Source organism: Pseudophryne corroboree, chromosome 8, assembly GCF_028390025.1.
Source record: "Pseudophryne corroboree isolate aPseCor3 chromosome 8, aPseCor3.hap2, whole genome shotgun sequence".
Taxonomy (NCBI): domain Eukaryota; kingdom Metazoa; phylum Chordata; class Amphibia; order Anura; family Myobatrachidae; genus Pseudophryne; species Pseudophryne corroboree.
In genome coordinates this window covers 400,732,858-400,746,423 of record NC_086451.1, presented here as the reverse complement: position 1 = coordinate 400,746,423, position 13,566 = coordinate 400,732,858, and the positions used below count along the sequence as shown (strand labels likewise).

General features: G+C 41.7%; 1 protein-coding gene and 1 long non-coding RNA gene across 2 annotated transcripts in view; one reads left to right on the top strand and one right to left on the bottom strand.

The window, feature by feature from the left end:
- The window catches only part of LOC134949294 (cytochrome P450 2G1-like), a 113,843-nt gene that overhangs the window by 26,373 nt on the left and 73,904 nt on the right, over positions 1-13,566 (bottom strand). Inside the window, exon 6 of the mRNA XM_063937791.1 lies at positions 8,381-8,522. Within this exon, the coding sequence (XP_063793861.1) occupies positions 8,381-8,522 (142 nt within the window). The remainder of the gene's footprint in view (positions 1-8,380; positions 8,523-13,566) is intronic.
- The window catches only part of LOC134949295 (uncharacterized), a 110,969-nt gene that overhangs the window by 60,097 nt on the left and 37,306 nt on the right, over positions 1-13,566 (top strand). The window lies entirely within an intron of this gene.

Sequence of the window (13,566 nt, the reverse complement as noted above, 5' to 3'; positions counted from 1 at the left end):
TGACAAAAAGCGAAGATGTCGTGCTAGGCCACAACCTCACAATCCATACACCGCATGCGGTATCTGCCTTATTGAATTCTGCCCAAACCAGACACGTCTCATCAGCAAGGTTTACGAGATGGGAATTGGCATTAATGGCCCCAGCAAACATCACCATAAGGAGATGCAGTGCATTAAACCCTGCAACATTTCTCCCAGGTGTGCCTGGTCAGGCACAAAGGGTGGAAGGTGAGAGTGATGGGGAAGGAGGATTTAATGCAAAGGAAGATGCACATGATTGTATGGAATATTTGACCCAAAATTTTACCGCAAGGCCTGACATCAGTGACAACCCACTGGAAGATGCAGAACTCACGTTCTACACGGACGGTAGTTGTCATAGACAGTCAGACTCGGGAGACTTGTGTACTGGATACGCAGTCGTAGATGACCAAGGCACCATAGAAGCGGAACCGCTAGGCCCACCTCACTCAGCCCAGGTTGCTGAACTGGTCGCCCTAACCAGAGCATGTGAATTGGCTAAGGGTAAGTCAGCCAATATCTACACCGATTCTAGATACGCCTTCGGGGTAGTACATGATTTCGGAGCCTTATGGCGGCTCAGAAATTTCATGACGGCGGCTGGTACACCAATAGCGCATGCAGCTTATATAAAAAGGCTTCTAACAGCGATACAGGAACCCGACAGAGTGGCTGTTATCAAATGTAAAGCACATACATATAGCCAAGACCCAGTATCCCTTGGTAACAGCCGAGCAGACGAAGCCGCAAAGCTTGCAGCTGCTACCCCCATACGGACAGACACCACACAACTGATGGTATTTAATACCATCAACACACAAAAGTTGTGTGAGATGCAGAATTTGTGTTCCACACAGGAGAGAGCAGTCTGGAAGGCAAAGGGATATGGCCAGGAGTCCTCAGGGCTCTGGACGGATGGACATGGTAAACCGGTGGCCCCCAGGGCATACCTTCCATGTCTGGCTGAAGCAGCTCACGGGCTGACTCATCTAGGCAAGGAGGGGATGTGCAAATTGGTAAGAGCATACTGGTGCGCCCCAGGATTCTCCTCTCATGCGAGTAAAAGAGCAATGTCATGCCTTACCTGTCTGAGAAAGAATATTGGAAAAGCAATACCTACAGAACCATCCCATATCCCACCTGCCGGCGGCCCTTTCCAGGTAATACAAATTGACTTCATTCAATTACCCCCATGTCGAAATTTGAAATATGTACTTGTCTGTATAGATGTTTTCTCGAATTGGGTCGAAGCTTTTCCAGCAGCTACAAATACCGCTATGTTTACAGCTAAGAAAATTGTGCAGGAATTTGTATGTAGATATGGTATCCCTAGAATCATTGAAAGTGATAGGGGTACCCATTTTACAGGTGATGTCTTTCAAGGAATGTGTAAATTAATGGGTATTGATAGCAAGCTGCACACTCCGTACCGTCCACAGGCGAGTGCGAAGGTCAAAAGAGTGAACAGCACTATTAAAAATAAATTGAGTAAAGTAATGACAGAGACATGATTGACGTGGCCAGAAGCTTTACCCATTGTTTTGTATAGCATCAGAACCACTCCCAGGTCCCCCCTTAATCTGTCTCCTTTTGAAATCTTGTTTGGTCGACAACCGCATGTCATGATTAACCCTCAGGATGATTTGAAATGTAACAATGAAGTAACTGTAAAGTACTTGATTAACATGAGTAAGCAGTTGAGGAGTCAAAATGATAATCTGAAGTTGGTGATTCCTGATTTACCAGGTAGTAATTGTCATGACATTGAACCTGGGGATTATGTAATGATACGAAATTTTCTACGCTCAGGTTGTCTTATTGATAGATGGGAAGGACCATACCAGGTATTATTGACTAGCACCACAGCATTGAAGGTTGCTGAGAGAGAGACTTGGGTCCATTCATCCCACTGCAAAAAGGTTGCTGATCCAGAGAAGTCACGTGATAAGGAACAGACGGTAGAGGTTGTATCACTGGAGTGTCTGTTCCAGGAGGACTGAGGCGGCACCTGAGCCTTGAAGACCGGAAGCAGTTGTCGACTCCCCTCTCCCTTTTATTGTTTTTCTCCACTTCCCAGCCCCTCTCCCTTAAAATTTCTTTTTCCCCCTTCTCATTCTTCTCTATTTCCTCCTCAAAGATGGACTTGCCCCAAGAGACTGTGATCCGGATTTTGATGTTAACCATGATGTTGACCAGAGCAGTCTGTTCCGGCGAGAGTACCATAGAGGTCGAAAGAGGTTCTGGAATGGGTTCCGATTATGATGATGGAGGCGTAGTTTTCCAAGATCAACCAAACCAACAAGCAAAGGCGAGTATCAGAAAACGATCCGATAGAAGAAATTGTGATGGATTGTTAGCTGAAGAAAATTGTATCTGTAGGCTCTGTGATAATCTGGTTGAAGATGGATGCATAAAGAAATGCCAATCTAGTTTTAATATCCATATGGACCGGCATCCATTGAGTGACTATCACTCCTTAGTGGGTAACGTGTTAAACCAAACAGATTGTTGGGTATGCTCTCAAGTACCTCAGGGTCACAGCAAATCAGGGCTAGTACCATTTCCTTTAACGTTAGGGGAGGTACTTGAGCTAAGTGGTGGGAGACCGGTGGATCGGAGGTTTAACATCTCCAGCCCTCCTAGTTTGAAGCTCCACCAATACCATGTGGATAGGTCCCTCTTATGTTTCAACGTCTCCAATCCCAGAAAACCGGGAAATTGGGAAGTGTCATGGAGCAACCTTACCATGACCTTTTCACACAGAGCAGATAGAATGCCTACAGATACAGAGCTCGTACGCCATATAGCCAGTAGAGGAAAATCTTTCCGGTATCGATATACCTTAGGAAATAGGACTACTAGAGTTGGAGAGGTATCACCAGGATACTGTGCACATATCGTACAAACCGATACGTGCATTAAGCAGATGGAAGAATTAGGGTCAGGAGATTTCACCTGGAAGGTTTGTAACATGGTCATGTCCTTCTCCGTCCCTTATGTTCTCCCCGATGACGCATATTTCATATGCGGGAGAAAGGCGTACAAGTGGCTTGCCCCAAACTCTGAAGGATTGTGTTATATTGGAAAAGTATTGCCTGAAGTGATGACTGTTACACATGACAAAATGAAGGACATACACCGTGGTGCCCAAGCTCCTTATACTCACACTCATTATGAGCACCGAGTTAAAAGACAGCTGTCAGAAAGGTTAGAGCATCCGGCCTCTGATCTTATCCATGAATCCACCGGGATTCAGGTTCTGGTAGCGTTAGATTTCACTCGTACCGCTCGAGGAGTGATGAATTATAGATACATTTCCGCACTCGCCAATTTGTTAGATAATATCACTGAAATGTATGATGACACGTTTAGATACACTGGAAGAGAACTTCAAGCTTACAAAACAGAACTAGTTCAGCATAGGATGGTTCTTAATTATCTTACAGCAGTAACAGGCGGATATTGTGTTACATTGGCAACACAGTATGGCATAAAGTGTTGCACGTATATCACAAATAGCACCGAGGACCCGGTAGAGGTCATAGACCAAAAGATGGACGATATTCTCCAATTGAAGTGGGAATTTCGTCGAAAACACAATCTCACCCTTGCTGCTGTAGGTAATGAGCTGACTGGTTGGGTGTCATGGTTGAACCCGCGAAATTGGTTCTCCGGTTTAGGAGACTGGGCTCAAGGAGTCATAATGGATGTTGGAAAGTTTCTACTATGTATCTTGGGTGTCATTATATCGATTGGATTGATATTTAGATGCGGGCAGGCTTTAATGAGGTGCAAACAAAGTACAAAAGTGATGAGCTTGAGGAGCGAGGAAACTGTAATTAACCTGGATTTAATTTATGACCCAATGATAGAAACCAGAATGTGATGAAAATGCGATTATACGGTCCGTTTCTTTCACCTGTTTTTCTGCTTTTCTCCAAGATACAAAGACCCCCTTGGACGAGGAAGTTGACGAGACGCTATACAGACAACAGACAAGCACCAAAGAAGAAGATTTGACAACTTTAAATATGGACACTTGATGAACTTTGCCATGGATCCCCAGTTTCCCTAGTATTTTTAAACTCACGCTAGCCCAACATTTTTGTAAATCTGATGGCACTGACAAAGCTTGTTGCTCATGCCTAAGGAGCAAAACAGCGCAAAGAAGACGACTCTCAACAGATACCGAACACAACTTCAACAACAGATGTACATTTCCCTGACATAGAATATCATTGCATTTTTCGTAAGTGTTCTTTATCTTCATCTCTACAACCCCCAGGTAACGACACACATAGACGATAGGGAATACAGGCACAGATAGCAGCAACCACATACCTCCCCCATTCATGTATCATCAACTAAAATGTGCATCCCCATTTTGTTACAACCACAGCCGAAATGAGCTCGGTAGAGTTTGACAGCCCATCCACAGACCTGTACCACAGGATAAGAAGGAATTCAAATGTATACTTCGCAATACCTCGAAGCTTGATTTACCACACGTACGGCACGATGATACATGACCCTCCAAACATGGACTCCTACACACATGCTTCTGCTTTCTCACTAGGTCATACCCTCTTCACACCTACTCCACTCTTCTCCCCTACCCAACCATGGAAATCAATTAACCCCTGACTTACATTTTTCTCCTTAAATATTTTAGAAGGTGGCAGTTATTATTGACTGCCAAAGGGTGGACTGTCAAAGTCAGAAAAATGTCTCTATGCACGTTGCCATATTTGCACCGCACACTGGTCCGCGCTGCGCATGCGTACGCTCTCCCGTGAAGGCGCATACCTGCGATAGCGTGCACTCGCAGGCGCGGTATGCGTATTTACGGTAGAGTTTATGTAGTCGTAGCGTGCGACTCATTCGTTACAAATGTTCACAATTAATGTAGTTTGTAGATCATGGTCCCCTTGATAGATTCTGAAAGTTTGGTTAATATAGAAGGTCCCTGTTTAAAGGAATCCCTCTTTGTATTGTACGAAGGGTCTGACAGGAATCATACAGCAGTGTTTGGTACCCATCGGAAGAGTATTTAATTAGTAATATTCCGGTGTTGGTTTGGAGCGTATTAATCGCTCGTGCGAATAGTTATGGACATAAGAAGTTTATGTCCATTTCTATTATTTACACATACTCAGGTATGCGGCGGGAAACCCAGTTTCCCACCCACCTGAGCTGTTGGAAATCGTCACAGCCCACCTGTATGAATCACCCTATGACCTTTTGTTATGATGCAGGGCCGAATTCCTTCGGCCAATGGACAATGGGATTGTAGGACCAGGAGATTGCATTGTGTGTGGGGCATAAATAGGCAGGCCGACCACATCCAGCTCTCACTCTCTCATCAACGGTTATCTGCTGATAACCGGGAGCTGGATATCGAGGCGCAGGCGATCATACCCTTTGTGCGTAAGTTTCTCTCCGTAATCATTGTCTTTCTGTGAGCCAATTTCTCTCATCTCTCTCTCTCTCTCTCCCTGTTATGTTCTCCCATATCTCCCCTAGACTAGGCTAGTATTGTATTGTATTAGATAGTATTGTATTGTATTACATTTAGGTCAGTGTAGTATTGTCTTTTTGTATTTATTGTTTAGTTCTGTGGTTAGGAAGTCTCTGTTATATTGTAGTGTATCATTTGTACTGTTATCCCCTTTTACAAATATATTAGATATAATACAGTTAATAGGCTTTGGAACCTAAACCAGTATCTGTGTATTTTCTATAGTGTTAAGTGTTCACTTGAGCGTCGGTGACGCTCAAGCAGCTTTGTAGTTAGTCAGGTTACACAAGGTTGCACTTACACCCTGTATTCACATTAAGGTATTCTGTGTATTTCATTAGTATAAGGTCTAGACATAAAGGTATAGCATTGTGAGCGTCTGCACCGCTGGTGACCTCCTCGTGGTCTCGAGCGTAAGCTACGCCATAGCGAATCATTACTCTAGTCATAACCAATAACGTGTCCTGTGATCACTGGGCCGTGAGCGAACGTGACGCTTGAGCGTCTCGCCTACGGCGGAGCGATCGTTATGCAAATAGCGTACCCTAACGGTACTTCTTAAGCAAACAGCGTACAGTGTTCTTAGACTTCATAAAGGGTTGTTTATACGACAAAAGTATTTAGAATTGTCAACGCAATCACATTATGACATAATGGCGTGATTGCGTCCGCGTCATTCTTCAACAGTCCACCGGCCAAGCGGAGTGCAAGGAGGAGGGAGGGGGAGCAGTTGCATGCACTTGTAAATTTCCGGAGTAGCTAGTCTGCACAGTGCAGCTGGCCTCAGAAATTTTCCAGGCATACCACTGAAGCGGTTAAGAAAAATCACAAAGCATGGCTAAATCTGTGAGACTATGGCATGCCAAGCCGTGCCATACATGGCAGGAAATAGGAAAGGTGTATGTGGACACATCTGTAGCAATCGATCGTGCACTTCATCATTCATAGGCATCATGCCTGATTGGGGGGAGGGGGGGGGGGGACTGAGCAGCCCCGTGGGTGACCATTATGTTTGGGCGTCCACAAAACAGTTGACTTCCCCCATTTTAATCTGTGTAGAAAACCCAAAAATTCAAATAGCAGTCCTTTTATCTATTACTGTACATTGATTCATCTTGAAGGCAGCTTAACTTCTGTTTTGAATCTGTCTGTAAAAGACTAATGGTGAAATACAGTTGGAGTATTACTCAAGCCAAAGGGCATGACTAGGTATTCATAGTGCCCACCTTGCGTATTGGGGGTTAATCAGGATTGTTAGCAAACAAAAAAAAAAAACCCACACTAATGGCAAAACCATGTTGCATTGCAGGTGGGGCAGATGTAACATTTGCCAAGAGATTTAGGTTTGGGTGAGGTGTGTTCAAACTGAAATCTAAATTGCATTGTACAAATAAAGCAGCCAGTATTTACCACGCACATAAACAATATAACCCACCCAAATGTAAATGTCTCTGCACGTTACATCTACCCCACCTGCAGTGCATGGTTTTGCCCATTGGTGTGCTCTTTTGGTTTGTTAACAAACCTGAATAACCCCCAATACGTGAGATGGGTACTAGGAATACCTATTCATGCCCTTCGGCTTGAGTAACGCACCAACTGTAATTTACCATTATGTGAACAACATTTTTAATGATCTGCTCTATAAAACAGTTGTAGTCTACCTGGATGGATTCCTTTTTCAGGAATCTGGAGTCTCATCATTCTTCAGTTCACTCAGCTATTCAACTCATACCAGCTCTAGCTTCCCATGAGAAGGTATAGTGTCAAGCCAACTAGCCTACTGCACATAGACCCTATCCAAGCTCCTGGCATTCAACCCAGCCCAGGTAGAGACATAGCCTCTGGTGTGTCATTATTTTTAGTGCTTACACTGTGCAAATGCATTTTCCATTTTTCTGCGTAATACTATTAGCTCTGTATGCATTTATATCCATATCTTCTTTTTGTGAGTGACACTATAAATGCGTTCTTTTACATATTCAAAATATAGATATTATGACTATTGCATATCATTTTTGATTGAACATATGTGCCTTTATGACTCACTTAGGGGGGGATTCAGACCTGATCGTAGATGTGCTAAATTTAGCACATCTACGATCAGCTTCCCTGACATGCGGGGGGTCGCCCAGCATAGGGCTAGTCCACCCCGCATGTAAGGTCCGACCCCCCCCCCCCCCCCGCACAAGTACAAAATCATTACACAGCGGCGATGCTTTTGTACTGGAAGAGTAGCTCCCTACCAGCACAGATCCTACTCGTTGCTGCCCGTGCCTCCTTAGCCTTTTAGCTCACCGCACGTACCTGCTGCCAGGGTCGCAGCAGGTGCCAATGGTCCGGTGCACGCCTGGGTGGCCCGGACCTTGCCCCCTTACTGGCGGCCAAACGCTGCCGGCCCACCCCTCCTGCCCAGCAACTGCCTCTGCCTGTCAATCAGGCAAAGGCGATCGAAGGGCTAAGACAGTCGTCGGCTGTCTGGCATGCACCGGCGCACTGCGGCACCAGCGCACTGCGGCACCGGCGCATGCACAGTTCGGACCTGATCGCTGCTGTGTGAAAATGCACAGCAGCGATCAGGTCTGAATTAGCCCCTTAATGCCTATGTTTTGTTTTAGTTTGATATGTGTAATACTGTAAATTTATATATTTTTTTCAGAAATTAGAAATTCTGAAGAGATCATTTTCTTTATTTAGCAATCATTTAAAATATTTGCACAAACCATCTTTTAAAATCAACTTTATTTTATTCAGGTATTCACTAAGCGCCATGTGTAGCATATGTTTAGCAAAGCGATGATGCAAACCATAAAAGGAGAAAGATTTAAATAAATCACTCACCAAGGACATCAGGGTATTTCAAGAGAACTAAGAGAGAATAGGTCAGCGTTGTGCTCATGGTCTCCACCCCAGCAAAGAAGATCTGTATTGTGTTTGCCAGTAAATTCTTCATATAAAATTCACTGTCTGGGTTATTTTTCTCCTATTGACATAAAAAAAATGCACTGATAAATATCAATAATCTAAGATAGGTGAAGGGTCGCACAGACATCTATTTTGGTTTAATATTTTTCATGTATAGTTTATGTCCTTTCCCTTTTATTCAATAATACAGGTATATACCTCTTGCATATTGGGAGGTGCTCCAAGGGAAAACGTAAATATAAAGGGTCAAAAAGAAAAAAGATGCCCTATAGTGGGCACACTCCTATTGTTATACTTTCTTAAAGTCAAATATCTATCATGATAGATGACCACAAATTCTAAAATTTTACTTTTATTTGAATCTTTAAAACATGAGCGAAATATAGTGCATGTGAATTAAATTGTGAAAAAAGTGAACAAAAATTCTAACGTGAATTAAAAAGCTTAGCCACTGTAATTATTGTATTCATTCAATGTCTCCAGTGTCTTAAACAATGTTGCAATATGTGTGGCAATGCTAGTTGTCAAATGTCTTATAATGATACCTTTGTATCTAGGAGCAAAACTACTCCTAGATATGATCTCATATATTTATTCACTGTCTCCAGTGGCTTAAACAATGTTGCAATATTTGTAGCAATGCTAGTTGTCAAATGCCTTATAATGATACCTTTGTATCTGGGAGTGAAAATACTCCTAGATATATCTCATTCCACCACCACTATTAACATTTTACTCCATATTTTCAGTGTGCGCATCACTGATTAGTAATACATAGGTGGTGAAGCATATCATTTATCTAGATGCCTCCTAATGTTTATTACAGATGCGTAAATAAATTTACTGCTTTCAGAATAGGTATCCTTGTGCTGCTGCTCTCTACATGCAATGTGTGCATATAATTGATATTAAAGGTGCTCTATATAGCAATAGCCTTGTTTTTCATTCATATATCAGCACCACTGGCACACACACATGGTACATATAGTTATTATTAAAGGTGCGTTATTCTATATGACAATAAACCATATTTGTAATTCATGTGTCAACACCAATTGCACACATATATATAATACATATAGTTAATATTAAAAGTGCTTTATTCTGTATGGCAATAAACCGCTTTTATGAATCATGTATCAACACCCATTGCACACACATGTATCATGTTGTGAGGTTTTATATAGCACATTCATCATATAATTTTTGGTATTTGGGCAATTCTTTCAATTATTGCAATGAGAATGCTCTATTCTATATGGTTATAATCCATGCTTATGATTCATATGTCAACACTAATTGCACTCACATGCGTATAGTGTATTATAAAGTTTATACATTTATCATACAGCTTTTATTCACTGTTGTTAATGAGACACTTGTCTCTTTAATATTGTAAACATGTGGTTCTATACCATATATGTAATAGCACAGTGTATTAATGCTATCTGTGTAGTGCAATTGGCACACCCTCACTAGCACGAAGATCGTGTTCTATCCCCTCACAGTAATGCCGCTTCCACACTTTTCAAATATATGTGTATGACGTTTGAGGTGGCCCCCACGCTAGTGACTGAACAATGCCCTATTGCGGCGTGTTTCTCTATTTGCTCCCGCCGCATGTATCAGACCAGTGATCGTGTGCGGAATCTTGGCGTTGTCCTGGATGGTGGCTTGACACTTAAACATAAGATATCAGCCACAATCAAATCCTCATTCTTTCACCTGAGGAACATAGCCAGAATCAAGCACTTAATTCCCTCAGATGATATGCCAAAAGTCATACATGCATTTGTATCATCTCGATTAGACTACTGTAATGCCCTCTACCTTGGTCTACCAGCAAAATAATTGCAACGCTTACAGCTGGTGCAAAACACAGCTGCCAGTCTGTTAACCAACCAGCCCCATTCTAGCCACATAACACCCATCCTCTACTCCCTTCACTGGCTGCCTGTAAGATGGCAAATCATCTTCAAGATTGGCTTACGGAGTTTCAAAGCATTACATGACCAAGGCCCAAGGTACTGTACCTGAAATAGCTTCTGACCCCATACTGCCCCACTCGATTACTGCGATCTGTAGATGAAGGACTTTTAGCAGTACCTAGAATCTACCGTAATTCATCTGGGGGTCGAGCTTTTAGTCATGCGGCTTCGACTCACTTCCCCGCACAGTGCGAGAGGCCCCAACTATAGAATCCTTCAAAAGTAGACTTTCCTGTTTACTCAAGCATTTCCATAATGTCCCTTTTAGTATCTTCATGCTTCTGTATTTTATAAAAATGTACTTCATTATTTTCTGTACTATATTATGCTATGTATCTGTTAAGTGCCTTGAGTCCTATTGGAGAAAGAGTGCTGTATAAATTAAATTATTATTATTATTATTATTTATTATTATTATTATTATTATTATATATGTAATTGTATGTCTGGGTATAATCATGGTATTTTACCTTGTAATGGGATAAGTATGTTCTATCTAGAGTTAAGAGGCAGAAAGGTTAAAGGGAGCCAAGTAATTAAGTGAGTTAGCTCTGTCCCCACCCCTGATGAGGGTTGCAACACGGTCAATTATCATGCACTTTAGTGATGCCAGAGTATGGTGTGCCTCGCAACTGGTTTGTCATAATGTCCATCAGTCAATGCAGTCCTAATAGACAGGCGGTGATTCGCCATCCTTTCACGGAATGGCCTGATGGTTTTCCCCACATACATCAGGGAACATGGGCATACCAGTGTGTAAACTACAAAATCTGAGGTGCAACTCACCCTGTGACAGATTTTAATTCTACGTCCAGTGTGTGGATGATGAAAATATTCACCTGATGTCATACTTCTGCATGTCGTACAGCTTATACAACGGAAAATCCGGTTCTCTGTGATCAACGCCACGATTCATGCCCAGATGTTGGTAACCTCATAGGTTGCATCAGTATATCTTTTAAGTTACGTCCCCTTTTAAAGCTGATTAAAGGCTTGGAGAGTGCCGGGCCACTCTTGACCATCGAATCACCGCCTGTCTATTAGGACTGCATTGACTGATGGACATTATGACAAACCAGTTGCGAGGCACTTCTATGAGGCACACCATACTCTGGCATCACTAAAGTGCATGATAATTGACTGTGTTGCACCCCTTATCAGGGGTGGGGACAGAGCTAAGTTACTACTCCAGCGTGAAACAATGTGGATTCACCAACTAGACACAATACGGCCCGTGGTCTGAATGAGGGCATACATTATGGCATTTTTTTGGATTAATATGATTGACCTGCGTTTGCTTAATTTTTTATTTATTCTTATATGTTTTTTGGTCTGTGGTCTGGATTGTGGTCTGTGTCCAGCCCCGTCAGTTGGGATTGAATAATGGTTAGATGATAATCAAATTAGTTGGGATACATGTTTTGAAGTTTATATTTAAATACTAATCTATACATATGCATTTCTGTGCATATTGGTGGGGGTGTGTGTATGTAGGTGTGCACATTTGTGTGCACGCACACATATATGCACTCATATACTGTGCACTTATGAATATGTATTTTCTCTTTGGGAGGATTATCTGTGCACTGACACATGCAGATATCTAGTATAATGCACTCCATTGATTGTGTACTTACAGTATATTATTAGGCTAGCGTGATATTATAATACAATATAGAATGTTACCTAACATATTACAGGTATCTATGTATGTATTTGTGGTATTGGAAGATTAATATTGTGGCATTAAAGTGTCCTATGTGCACTGGAAAGATCGGGTTGCCATGGGGACGATGTTTTGATGCTTTGCCTTGTATTGCCACGCACTTCCAGTCATGTGACCGGAAGATGCGTTCCAAATACCGTAAGTGCGGCGCAGTGGAACGCAAACCGCTCTGCTGTGTTGCTTAAGCATATTACTGTGAGTTATACACACTGATTTTAATGTCATTGTGGTGTATGTCTATATATGTTGTTTTGTGATTGATAAGTGATGCTTGTGCTGATATATTCAGCGCTTTTTGTCCACTTCTGATTATAACACAGGTGTTCCTTGTCATTTAATGAGGGGGAGGGCTATATGGGTATAAATGTGGGTTACTCACACTAGTTTGTGATCTTGACAAAGGTCCCCACATGGGACCGAAACGTTGATACCCCTATGCTGATTTCCTGATGTTACTAATAAAAAAGGCTTATGAAGACTGGTGAGTGCTCCCGATATTTATTTATTTATTTATATATATATATATATATATATATGTATATATATATATGTATGTTACCTGTCCTTCAAAATTAGGGAAAACTGGGTTTCTAGGTTTCCTATGACCAAGCCATTGACAGTCTCATGGGGAATCGCGTTTTGCCGGACACTTTACAGGAATTTACCACTTAACATTCAGGGCACATGGCATCCATACATCATATGTATGAACTGGAAACCCGCTGTCATTGTCAGACCATCAAACTACTCACAGGTCAAAGAAACTGTATGCTTGGCGGTTCTCCCTGTATCTCCCCATTGTGATAAAATCCTAACACCCCATTGTGAGAGAGATGAAGCAAATTTAGTCTAAAAGTTATGGCATTCCCTTGCTACATCATGATGCCCTACACAAGGGGAAATTACATAAAGAATGAATACAGCAATGTAATAATTGTATTGTACGGATTTCTACTTATTGCTGAAAGTAATCAAAATACCATACAGGATATCTATGTGATGGAACATTATTAATCCAAAAGGACATTATTCTTATCTTTAGAAATCAAAACACCTAATTTTAAGCATTTCTTATGTTTGAAGTTTTTTTTTATTTGCATGCACTCGCCACGTGTGTTATTTAGTATTGAGTATTTTGCAATATACAGTGCATCTGGAAAGTATTCACAGCGCTTCACTTTTTCCACATTTTGTTATGTTACAGCCTTCTTTCAAAACGGAATAAATTCATTTTTTCCCTCAAAATTCTACACACAATACCCCATAATGACAACATGAAAAAAGTTTTTTTGTGATTTTTGCAAATTTCTAAAAAAAAAAAAAAAAACTGAGAAATCAAATGTACATAAGTATACTCAGCCTTTGCCATGAAGCTCAAAATTGAGCTC